Here is a 12763-nt window from a genome sequence, read left to right as displayed (position 1 = left end):
CATATTTTTTGGCGAGTTTCGATCCCTGCTCGTGTATAATGTAGTATTTGTTATTAGTAAATTTACATTGAATTATGTATAGATGTGAAAATGTTTCTCGATTGCTCATAAGTATGTAGGGTTGTGATGTAAAAAATAATAATTATGGGTCACATTATTACATAGTATTACATAGAGTATTTAGCCACATACGTTAACATTATTGCCTATTGGATTTTATTTGGTATTGTGCAACCTAAAGTAATTATTAATAGTTATATTATCAGCATTTCTGCTGAGAAGTCCACATCTTTGTTCATTATTATGCTAATTGAATGTACCAATTTTCTGTTTTAGATTCGTTGATCCAAAGACAAAGAAAATTTACCAGGCCCGTGTCGCTTTCCAACTGTGGGTTAAACCTGGTTCGTACAAGGTGGGGCCAGAAACCATAGCAACCAGTGACAGGATTGATCCACATTTCAACAACAATGAACTCGAGTGGGCCACCAAAGAACGAGGTTCAACCATGCTGTATGCCCTTTTACTTAAAGTGGAATGACCCATGTCATAACCCTCTCGACTTAAGTGGAATGGCCAGTGTCATACATCGTCTAACTTACTTCAGTATCAGAAGTTGGATAACATGTTTACCTAGGTAACCGATTGTTCGGTTTTGTAAGCGATACCTGCATACCTAATCAATTACTTAAAAGTGGCATTGAAATTGGTGATAATCTGAAGTTTGCGATTTTTGGTTCCAGAAATATGGAATGGTTCGCCATGTTACCATTTGGTATTTCATGCAAATTAAAAGTTGCTTAACCGACACCAAAGCAGAACAACAATTCTCGTGAAATATTGCGCCTTGCTTACATGGGAACGAGGTAGTCCTACGACTTACAATTTCAACTGGAATGACTTATGTCGATCAATCTCAAACTTAAGCGGGAAAAGTCATCACCCATATGATGATTTAAAAGCGGTGACTAATGCCATACACCCTCTAACAAAGAGTGGAATGATCGACTCATGCAGGGTTTTCATTATGTTTTGAGAGCATAAAGCTGTTCGAGAAGACTAGGGAAGGAAGAGGTAGATAAATTAATACACGGTATCTTTCGAAGTATACGGCTGAGAAAAACAGATAGATGTATCTACTGAACATAAGGAGGTGCATATTTGTAATTGTGGAAAGTAGTTAGCAGCATAAGTGTACCAGACATGGTGTGTGTGTGTTTTTGGGGGGGGGGGGGGGGGGGTACATTTGCCAGTGCAAATTCTCAAATTCAGACAAAAAAGATATTCAGGCAAAATTAGCTTCCCTGAAACCTTTTCACCATGTATTTCCATCACCATACCACCAATATTAGTTGTAATCCATGTAAACATTTGTAGTGATCCGTTTGCAACCCAGTATTAGCTGTTTGGCAGTAATGCTAATATGAGTAAATGTTATCCAGATTCAGGCATTTTTGTTCAGTTCTGGCAAAAAATGGTCTACCCCCTACAAAAATTGGAGCCCGTACACCTATTGTTAGCAGTATGGTTAGCAGTGACAACAGCAGGTGCCACCAAAAATTAACAACTATTGTGTAGTAAGGAACACACTGCTATGTCATATAACTTATATTTTAAAGGGTAATGGCCTTTGGCCCTGTAATATAAAAGTGGAATGGTCTGTCTCATACACCCTTTGACTTAAAGAGTGGAACAAGCCATGCAGTATTCTTGTTTATTTAATGGTAGAATAAGCTATATGTATGACACACCCCTTTATTTAAAGTGGACTTATCTAATAAATCCACTATATCTGTTATGTGAAGAATTTGTTGCAAACGAGAGTGATGACATTTTGAACTGTTTAAAAAATGTGTTCATTAATGTTACGTAACACTTGGAAACAATCATGTTGAGGTGGAAGAATAAATGTATTGCTTATACTTTAAAAAACTAAAAAAATGGTGACACTTGTTACTTAGGAAAATGGTGACACTTGTGACTTAGGCATAATAGTGTGTGCGATGCCTGGGAACAAATGTAGTGGTCGTAAAGAAGAAAATGCTGATCTGCAGGTTTAGTTGTGCAAGTAGCGAAAAATAAAGCGTGAGGTCTAAGGTCGACGGCGGTCACGTTTCGCGCCCTCGGTTTGGCTTAGTACACAGTAAATATAACACATCCAATGGTAATTTTTTAATATGATATATTTGACAAAAGGTACTTTTTATTTTATTTCTTTCATCTTTTAAAATTTAAACTTAATATTTTGTGCGTTGTCTGCTTGTTATAGAATTTTGACAAGGGTCAAGGCTAGTAGACCAGTTTTTATTTTAAAGTGGCGAAGCATTGTAATAATATAGCTAATTTTGAATTTGAATTTGAATGACATCAGTATTCCAATGACGTCACTTTACATCGCCTTACAATAACACTAAACTGGGTACATGTACATGACGTTTCCTTTTTCAGAACACTGGAAAAATTACAATGCAAAAATGCTATTCTAGAAAATCTTGCAATTAAAAATTTGTACCATTTACGAAATTTGGATTTCAAGTGAAATTATGGTGAGATATGCTATATTTATTGTGAACAAAGCCAAAACAAGGGTGCGAAAAGCGACTGTCATCGACCTTAGTAGCAGTAGATGAGTGAGTGAGACTCCAGGAAGAAATGTTCAAGACCTAGGAAGAAATGTTCAAGACTGTGGAAGAATGTACAAGAATGTCTGAACAATTTACTTTTAGTCTTTACAGTTTTTATGGTGATTTTTTTTTTTTAATTATTTTTATTAAAGTTAGCAATACAGTGTTGCAGCAACAAGACAGCATCAATAAAAAAAAAATTGGGGGGTGGGGGAGGGGGACTAAGGTAAAGAATGGCACATGGAACAACTCATAAAAAGGTCAATTCAATGAATTTTTTTTTTTTTTTTAACTAGAATAAAAAAAAAGGCATTTGAATATATTTTAGGGGGACTGGTCCCCTGATCTCTTCCCCCCCCCCCCCCCCCCCCCCCCCCCCCCCCCCCCCCCCCCCCCCCCCCCCCATCTTGGATCCATGTGTGAACAATGTGGATTCAAGTACAAACACAATCTACTTCATACAAATTCTAAATCTTTGTTTGTCGGAAAATATCGGAAGATGGCCGATTAATACGGGTCAGTTTGTACCATGTTACGTCAGTTTGTTTTGTTAAACGACACATCTAGAGAACATGATTGATTAATAATCATCTTTTGGATGTCAAAACATTTGGTAATTCTGACATAGACTTAGCAGCAAGGCACAATGTACTGTAAACCAGAAAATTTTAACGAGTGTATAAAATATCAGTGAATTTAGCAAGTCGATACAAAAATACTAATATTTTATGATGCTAAATTGAAAGAGACGTACAGTAGACTGTTAGGAGAAAAAAAAACCCACCCTTTCGTTTGACTGTTTTGTCAGTGATTAACTGAACCCAGCATTGGTTTTACGTGTGCAATGTACATACCACTGATTAAAATAGAATTAAAGTCAGTTACCATGCGCATTACTGCAAGTTTCTACCAGATTTCAGCTACATAACGTCAAAATATATCGGACATTTTCTTCCACCTGATCATACAAATAAAAGCTTAGTTTCCTTAATGTCTGATATGCAGACCTTGCTAAAGTTTTATAATGCTAATATGTCATTTATTTGGATTTCGCTAAAATTTTAAGATCGCTACTGTATTATGATTTACAGTATCTTTTATATGTACTTTCTCACAATCAGGACAGCACATACCATGGCCTTCCATATACCAGTTCATGGGGCACTGGTTGGGAAGGAGAAAAACCTAAAATCAATTTTTTTTTTTTTTTAACACCCTTTTGATGTTGGGGCGGGATTTAGCTCAGTCTGTTTAGTGCTTGCCTGAGCTGCTTGCGTCGCAGGATCAAACCACCTCAGTGGATCCATTCAACTGATGGGATTATTTTTTCTCGTTCCAACCAGTGTGCCACAACTGGTCAAAGGCTGTGGTATGTGCTTTCCTGTCTGTGGGAAAGTGCATATAAAAGATTTCTTGCTGCTAATGGATAAATGTGGCGGGTTTCCTCTTGTGACCGAAATGTTTGACATCCTATAGCCGATGATTAATCATTCAGTGTGCTCTAGTGGTGACCTTAAACAAAACAAACTTTAACCCTGTTGATGTATTGAGACATGCAATGGCGTAACGTCATCTGGAATTCCCCAGATTTATTTTATTTTTCCCATGACACTGATATTTATTTTACAGGTCTGGGTTTGCCTCGGCGTTTTTTCCTCTCTGGCTACGCCCCAGACATGGCATTTTATTTAGTTATGTTTTAACAAATCAAAACGACTGCTACCTTTAATATGAATTTCATGCCTGATCAGCACCAATCTTTATCAAATATAATATACACTTAATTTTTATAATATTTTTTTTTTACTCTAAATGTTATCAGTATGATATCATTACCATACCATATAAATAGATAAATCATCTTCCACTAAGGGGATTTGAACCAGCAACTCTGTATTAGAGCCCATTGCTCTATAGCAACTGATATAAGGAAATTCTCACTAGCTACTGCCAGTAGAAAACATTTATACCAACAAACTCCACCACCACCATTTCCTCTGGTTACCTCTGATGACTCAGAATTACCAAATGTTTGACATCCAATAGCTGATGAATAAATAATCAATGTGCTTAGTGGTGTTGTTAAACAAAACAAATTTTGGTTAAATATTTACATATGCATGGGGTTTTTTTTGGCTGTTTTGTTCAGTGCAAGCATGGAATACGAAAACAAACTCATACAAAAATTGATTATTGGTTATCAATAGCATTGTTTCCATATGCACAGCACAGTTTTTTTCGTAACTGTCTTTTCGACATAAACAACCACACACTTGCAACATGGTCATAACACAGAGTGTCATGTTCAAATTCCCTTACTGGAGGTTGATTTATCTGTTGTACTGCAATAATTTATTGTGTGATTTAAGATGACGTTTGTGTATGTCTGTATGTAATCACTAAGATGAGTAGTAATTCTTCGTCTTGTAGAAAGTGATGTTCAGTAATTGATTTTAGTTGAAAACTGATAGGCTGCTGCTAGTGATTTAATCATGGATTATGCAGTGCATATGGTTTGTTGCAAGCTGTTGTTCTCGTTAGTGTGTGCTTGCATAAAATGATTTCAGCATGGGCAAAAACCTGCTCGCCTCATCACATGCTGATGTCGCTAATTAGTCCCCTACCGGTCCATCCGGAGGGGACTATAGGTTTTAGTCCCCTACCAGTCCAACTGGAGGGGACTACAGGTTTCATCTCTGTCCTTCTGTCTGTCTGTCTTTCTATTTTGTCTGTCGGTCTGTCCCACTGAAATGTTGTATATAGCTTTATCATGTACTGTTACAGATGAAGTTTAACTTTTGTGGCGGTTTACCAATTTTTGACACAGTTATGGCCCTTGAACTTAAGAGATATGAACATTTGTTTTCCCAGACTTTTGTTTTGCAATATCTGAAAATATTGAGGTGAAACTTTGTATGTAGCTTTTATCATGTACTATTACAGATGAAATTTAACTTTCGTGGTGATTTACCCACTTTACACAGAGGTTTGGCCCTTGAATTTAGGAGATACGAAAAATTATTGGGTCAGGTAGGGGACGTGTATTCCTTTAACAGTACTCTTAAAATGCTTGTTTGCTTTACTCAAAGTTACTGTGAGTTTGACATTGAGAGTAAGTTACTGCTCTCTTACATAATTTCAGGAGAGGAGTTTATTAAGCGATTTTCAAACCGTAAGCACTGATTATGAAATCTGTAATAATTTTTTTTTATGGAAAATGATAACTACAGGGCTGAAAATAGCAGCTGGCAAAAAATAAAAAGAAGTCCATTTTTAGACGTAGTAGGTGAAGGTAGAAATACATGAGCTAGAGCCACCCAAAATATTGCACGTCATGCTGTAAAGAGACAGATGTATGTTCCATTTTCTCATCTGGATCCAGTTTTCAAAACATTTTAAGTTTATGTTTACAAAAACCCCACTTTTGTACTATTGAAAAATGCAAACAGTTACAGTCTGCAAAACTGGGGGTTGCTAATATACACATTTAAAAAAAAAAAAATTAAAAAAAAAAAAAAAGGATAATTTTTTTTTTTTATCCAGCGGTATTTTTTTTTTACTATCTGTAAAGTCCCTGACCTACTGCATCAGTTGCTGTCGGTGTTACCGTTAAGTTCAAGTCCTGTATAAGTATTGATATGTGTTGAGATAGTCATGCGGGTTTTGAGAGACTCCATCAGTTGGTTCTGTTTCTTGTACAAAAGAGACTGGGATGGGTTTTTTTTTTTTTTTTTTTTTTTTTTTTTTTTTTTTTTTTTTTTTTTTTTTTCAAATTTATGTGTGATAGTCTGTTAATGAAAGATGGACTTGTTACTTGTTATTATTATATAGTCAACAAAATAAATTAAGGGTCAGTAGCCTTTTTTGCAGATTACATTCACTTTCATGTAGGTGAATTGTGTCTAATCCTAATCGGACCTCGCTGTGAAAATGTTTTAGAGGTGAGTGATTAATAGCTCCCCTAACTTATATAGAGTAGAGGGAACCATTAAGATATTACCGGTACCATATTGAGCATTGCTATTTAATCCTTTTGTAGTACATGTACTATTTATTTTCATATTTGTAATTCATTTGCTAAAAGACAGCTAAAATTTACTCTTCGTGAACTAGTCTCAGGGGAGTGATGTGGAGCGAGAGTTATAGCTCCCCTGTAATGGTGATGTCTACCTTTTCACTGTTGAATTCAGGTTTTGTCATGGGGGAGCAATGAGGAGCTGGAGTTATAGCTCCCCTGTAATGGTGATGTCTGCCTTTTCACTGTTGAATTCAGGTTTTGTCATGGGGGAGCAATGAGGAGCTGGAGTTATAGCTCCCCTGTAATGGTGATGTCTGCCTTTTCACTGTTGAATTCAGGTTTTGTCATGGGGGAGCAATGAGGAGCTGGAGTTATAGCTCCCCTGTAATGGTGATGTCTGCCTTTTCACTGTTGAATTCAGGTTTTGTCTTGGGGTAACCGGGAGTTATGGTGATGTCTGCCTTTTCAGTGTGGAATTCAGGTTTTGTCTTGGGGGGGGGGGGGGGGGGGGGGCGGGAGTTATGGCTTCCCTTTAATGAATGGTGATGTCTTGCTTTTCACTGTTGAATTCAGGTTTTGCTTGAATTGTTCAAGATGGCCGACAACATGTTTCACGAAATGAATGCTCCAAAGACTTTTTTTGTGGTGGAACGTGATCATTCTAGATGAGGTTCCATTATGTCAAAAATGTTTATTTTTCAAGATGGCCGACATGTTTCACAAAATGAATGCTCCAAAGACTTGTTTTGTGGTGGAACCTGATCATTCTAGAGGAGGTTCCATTATGCCCAAAATGTCTGCTGGTCCTTATATTTTACTTTGTTGAGTATACTGGTTTTGTTATAGATCTGAATAAACTGAGATACAGTCTAGTTTGTTTTATTATCTTTGTGTACAATATTGTAAAATTTAATGTTGTGTTTTTTAAGTTATTTACTAAGGCTGTGAAACAGTAAACCACCATTGTAATAACTAATATATATGTTATTAAATATGGTGACCTCATATCAGTTCTAGAGAAAGAGAAGAAATCTGATATGAGATTATGTATGCATATAGAATTTTTTTTTTTTTTTTTAAACTTGTGTCTGTGATTTAAAATAATAAATTGTTGTATGATGTTTTTGAGATTGTTTTTTTTTTAAATTATTTCATTAAAGGGACACACCCTAGTTACGGCTAGTTGTTAACCATTACGGCGTTGTTTTTCGCTATTAAACACATTTTTTCACAAACAAAATTGCACTTTACTTACCGTTTATTATTTAGAATATACATTTCCATTCACCTGAAGTGTTTTTTGGTAATCCTGGTGTTTGTAATACCACAAAATGCATTTTTCGTATTTCTGAAAAACTCACGCGCGTCTGAGAAAAAAACGTTGAGCAGACACGGTCTAATCTATTTTTAGTGGGGATATTTCCATTTCAATGTCACAGACGTTGGTATACCACGTGACCGTTATCATTTTGGTTCGGTTTGTCTTCTTGTGCACGGTTCGCGCAATCAACATCCGATTTGTTGTTGTTCATTTGTGAGATTTTTCTTCACAGTTCGTGAACATTTTCAGTAACAAAGTTCAGACAAGTAAGTATCTCAATACAAAACCTTACAAACCCTTAAAACCAATAATTTTGCTAAGTCCTACGATATCTGGAGAGGATACAACCAGGACAGAACAGTTGGAACATGTCCAGGAGAGGTGAAAAGAACACATCCCAAGTCTGTGAAATTTGTCGTGACGTAGGCATTGTTGTGCTTCGAGCGACATCTACCGGTGACATCAGAATACAAACTTTCAAAATTATTTCAAGCAATTGGGACATGGGGATTCCCATGGTATTTATCGATATAAAACCTGCTTTTTCACTCCATTTGGTAAAAACGTGATCTAAGTGTGTTACAGGTTTGTAGATTAACCAAATTATAATTTATTTTCGCTGGATGGAACTAGGGTGTGCGGCTTTAAGCAGCTTTTGAAACTTTTGAAATAATTATTTCTGAATTTTTTGCTTTCACAAAAAAACCTCTCAGAGTTTATTTTGTTTTATGACACCTTACATTAATCATTTTGATGAATTAATCATCAGCGGTTGGATGTCAAACATAAAGAAATCTCTACATTTTTCCTAAGTAAGGGATCTTTTATATGAGGGATCGGGACGTAGCCCAGTGGTACAACGCTTGTTTGCTGCGCGATTGATCTAGGATCGATCCCCATTGGTGGTCCCATTGGACTATTTGTCGCTCCAGCCAATGCTCTACAACTGGTGTAAAAAAAGGTCGTGGTATGTACTATCCTGTCTGTGGAATGGTGCATATAAAACATCCCTTGCTGCTAATCAGAAAGAGTAGCCCATGAAGTGGCGACAGCGGGTTTCCTTTCTCAATATCTGTGTGGTCCATAACCATATGTCTGATGCCATATAACCGTAAATAAAATGTGTTGAGTGCATCATTAAATAAAACATTTCCTTCTTTTATATGCATTTTTCCACAGACAGGACAGGACAGGACATACCACAGCCTTTGATATGAACGCACATACCAGAGCCTTTGATGCAACAGTATATAATCCCTTCTCCCTTCCTATAAACTTTACTCACCAGTCTAGACCCATACACGCACATACACACACATGCACACACACGCATGCAGACAGACACACACGCACACATAAACACACACAAATTCCTGCACAATCGTCTGTTTTTATGTGTACGGTTTTTAGGCGAAGCCACGCTAAAACACCGCAAAAAAAAAAAAAAAAAAAAAACGTCTGTAATTTAATGGTGGGGTAACTACAAGCGTACGATATGGGGGTCAACTGCGCGCACGCACGCACACACACACACACACATACACACACAGTTATGAAGAAATTTGGACAAAATAAGCTGGCTTGAAAACATTTAACATCTACTGATTATACGCTAGTCTTTCATATGTCTATTAGACTGTTATGGTATGGTGTTGTCCGTACGTACACTTTTCATTTCCAGGGCATATTTTTCTTATCAGTTCATATAGGATCATCAAACCTTGCATGCAACTACACTTGGGATGTCGGTGTGTCGCGTACAACAACTAGGTCGCCGCGACCTACTTTTGACGGGCTTATCATGTACCTCATCGGTACTCTTTATTAGTTGTAATCCATTTTTTTAATAAATGCATATAGTGAATCGTTGGAACCCTATATAGATGTTTGGAAGTAAAAGTAAAGTCTGTTTTATTTAACGACGCCACTAGAGCACACTGGTTTTTATCTAATCATCGCTATTGGACGTCAAACATATGTTCATTCTGACATTGTTGTTTAGAGGAAACCCGCTGGCGCCATATAGGCTACTCTTTTACCAATCTAATTAAAATTAGCTCCACTATTACATGTGGATCTAACAGCAGCCAGTTGGAGCTCATGTCCACCAATCAAAACCTTACTTGCAGAATCATGCCAGTGATTTAAAAATAATTTGAAAACATTCCGAATTATCTTGAAGGTATACGACATGTTTCGTGTGAATTACGAATGCCTTAAAACATGTTTTATTTTATAAAATAAATAATTTGTAATGTAAAATTGAAGACTGATAACCCATCCCGTACGTATTGGTATGGTTCGCTGTACTGCGGCCACTAAAATAGACTCGCTCGATATTTTTAGAATTTGTATGCTCCCAAATAACGTTATAATGTTACCTGGACATTGGAGTCTACGCAGTGTTGATTAAAATTAGTTCTACTGATCTAAAAAAAAAAAAAAAAAAAGCATTCCGAATGCCGCATTCGTAATTCACATGAAACATGAAGTTACGAACACTCCCAGACTAGTTTACTTGATTACTAACAACACCGGCCTCTGTGGCGTCGTGGTTAGGCCATCGGTCTACAGGCTGGTAGGTACTGGGTTCGAATCCCAGTCGAGGCATGGGATTTTTAATCCAGATACCGACTCCAAACCCTGAGTGAGTGCTCCGCAAGGCTCAATCGGTAGGTGTAAACCACTTGCACCGACCAGTGATCCATAACTGGTTCAACAAAGACCATGGTTTGTGCTATCCTGCCTGTGGGAAGCGCAAATAAAAGATCCCTTGCTGCTAATCGGAAAGAGTAGCCCATGTAGTGGCGACAGCGGGTTTCCTCTCAAAATCTGTGTGGTCCTTAACCATATGTCTGACGCCATATAACCGTAAATAAAAAATGTGTTGAATGCGTCGTTAAATAAAACATTTCTTTCTTTGATTACTAACATTGTTATCCAGACAGATTTTCGTTTTTCTTTTCTTCTTCTTCTCGTTCGGTTTCATATGCTCACTAAAGCCTGAGATGTGCTGCATCAATGAACTGGATCGTCAGTTGGAGCTCACCAGGGCTGCCCCATAGCTTTTGTTTGATGCTCTTTTCTTCTGGCCAGATGTTTTGCCTTATGTTTTGGAGGAGAGGGCAGCTTTGAAGAACGTGTTCTGGTGTCTGAGATCCACTGTTGCAGAGACATTCCCCTGTATGTTCGAGCCTTTAGTCTACAATGCCCAGTCTTTTTCGTTTAATCCTGGTGAAAATCAGCCTGCCTGACCCCCCCCCCCCCCCCCCCCATCCCCGCCGACCCCACCTACAAAAATGGGGGTGGTATGTCATTTGACCTGTTAAACGGCTCAACATGTACAATATTGATAGGATGTCTCATCTGCTATAAAAATGCACACATAAAAGTAATTTGCAAAATGATCCCACCGTTCCATTCATCGACTGTCGTTTGACGGCCCATTTATCAACATGGCGTCTCTCAACCAGAGCTATGAGTTGTAATATATAGTTGTCTGTCTGTCTGTCTGTTGGGGACAGGGGTTAATGGGAGTCTTCGTAGTGACTTTAATTACATCTACCCACAGAGATTTATTAACTGATGAATATTCCTGGTTCGGATTCGTTGCGCGTCCGTGATTTTATCCCAGGAATCGGTTGGAACCAATAATGGAATGGACAACGAACCGATCTGATAATTTAGATAGCTGGTCTTCAGCTAGTGGTTGTGTGATATGGCCAGTGTGAATCAATGAACAAGCCCTTAGGAATCGGTGGGCCCCCACTTAAGAACGAAGATGTACGGGTTTTTTGTCCTGTCAAAACACATTTTGCCCCCCCCCCCCCCCACACACACACACACTCGCCCACCCAAACACACACTATAGAGACCATGTTCCCCTTCATTAGATTCCCCCCACCCCCACCCCCAACCACTACCACCATCATCACCACTCCAGATATCGTTACTTAACAATACACTCAGTACATGTTTATTTAAGGTTAAATGGCCTTGGACAAATGATTAAGGACTACGCAAATATGCAATGCCATCCCACAAACAGGATAGTGCATTCCAAGACTTTTGTTACGCTGGTTGCGCAGTACTGGTTGTAACTAGAAATAGTCTTTAATGGGCCCACCGACGGGAATCAATCGCATATCGGGCGAGTGCTTTATCACTGGGCTACGAAGCCATTTTTATACGCTGTTTTTCATTCTAAAACAGGACAGCACCAGTCAAAGGTCAGGGTGGGGAAAAAAACCGAGTACGGTTGATCCAGTAACTCATCGCACACCTGGCGAGAATTTACTACTGGGTCTACTGCGCTAACACACACCCTCCCCCCCCCCCCCCCCCCCCCCCCCCGTTTTTTGCCCCGTAATATAGGAAAATAACCTTAAATAGTACTCGGTGTGGATTACAAAAATCTATATATCGTGACAGATGTATGTATGTATGTGTTTGTGTGTGTGTGTGTGTGTGTATGTGTTCATTAATAAGTGACGAAGCGTATGTTGTGAAGGAATATCGACCAGGCTACTGTAGATTAAATTTGCAAGCTGTTGTAAGTAATGTGTAGTACAAGTATAAGACTTTTTCAACAATTAAAAGGAAAAGCATATTCGTTTAACAACACCACAACATATGGCTGTTAGTGGTTAGTTCGACATTTGGGGTGGGGGGGGGGGGGGGAGAGAGAGAGAGAGAGAGAGAGAGAGAGAGAGAGAGAGAGAGAGAGAGAGAGAGAGAGAGCATTAGAGCACATTGATTTATTAATCATTGGCTGCTGGATATCAAACATTTGGTAATTGT

The 12763-nt window shown here is 38.1% G+C and overlaps 1 protein-coding gene and 1 long non-coding RNA gene across 2 annotated transcripts in view; both read left to right on the top strand.

The window, feature by feature from the left end:
* Positions 1 to 2282, top strand: part of LOC121389797 (neuralized-like protein 4) — a 45009-nt gene extending 42727 nt beyond the window's left edge. Inside the window, exon 28 of the mRNA XM_041521447.1 lies at positions 337 to 2282. Coding sequence (XP_041377381.1) covers positions 337 to 541 — 205 coding nt within the window. The 3' untranslated portion in view covers positions 542 to 2282. The remainder of the gene's footprint in view (positions 1 to 336) is intronic.
* A 1758-nt stretch (positions 2283 to 4040) lies between these two features.
* Positions 4041 to 7763, top strand: LOC121390408. Its single transcript, XR_005960204.1, has 2 exons — positions 4041 to 6980; positions 7064 to 7763. It is a non-coding gene; the product is annotated as an uncharacterized LOC121390408 (long non-coding RNA).
* Positions 7764 to 12763: the final 5000 nt, after the last annotated feature.

This window comes from Gigantopelta aegis, chromosome 15 (assembly GCF_016097555.1).
Source record: "Gigantopelta aegis isolate Gae_Host chromosome 15, Gae_host_genome, whole genome shotgun sequence".
Lineage (NCBI taxonomy): Eukaryota > Metazoa > Mollusca > Gastropoda > Neomphalida > Peltospiridae > Gigantopelta > Gigantopelta aegis.
This window is presented reverse-complemented; position numbering and strand designations above follow the sequence as displayed.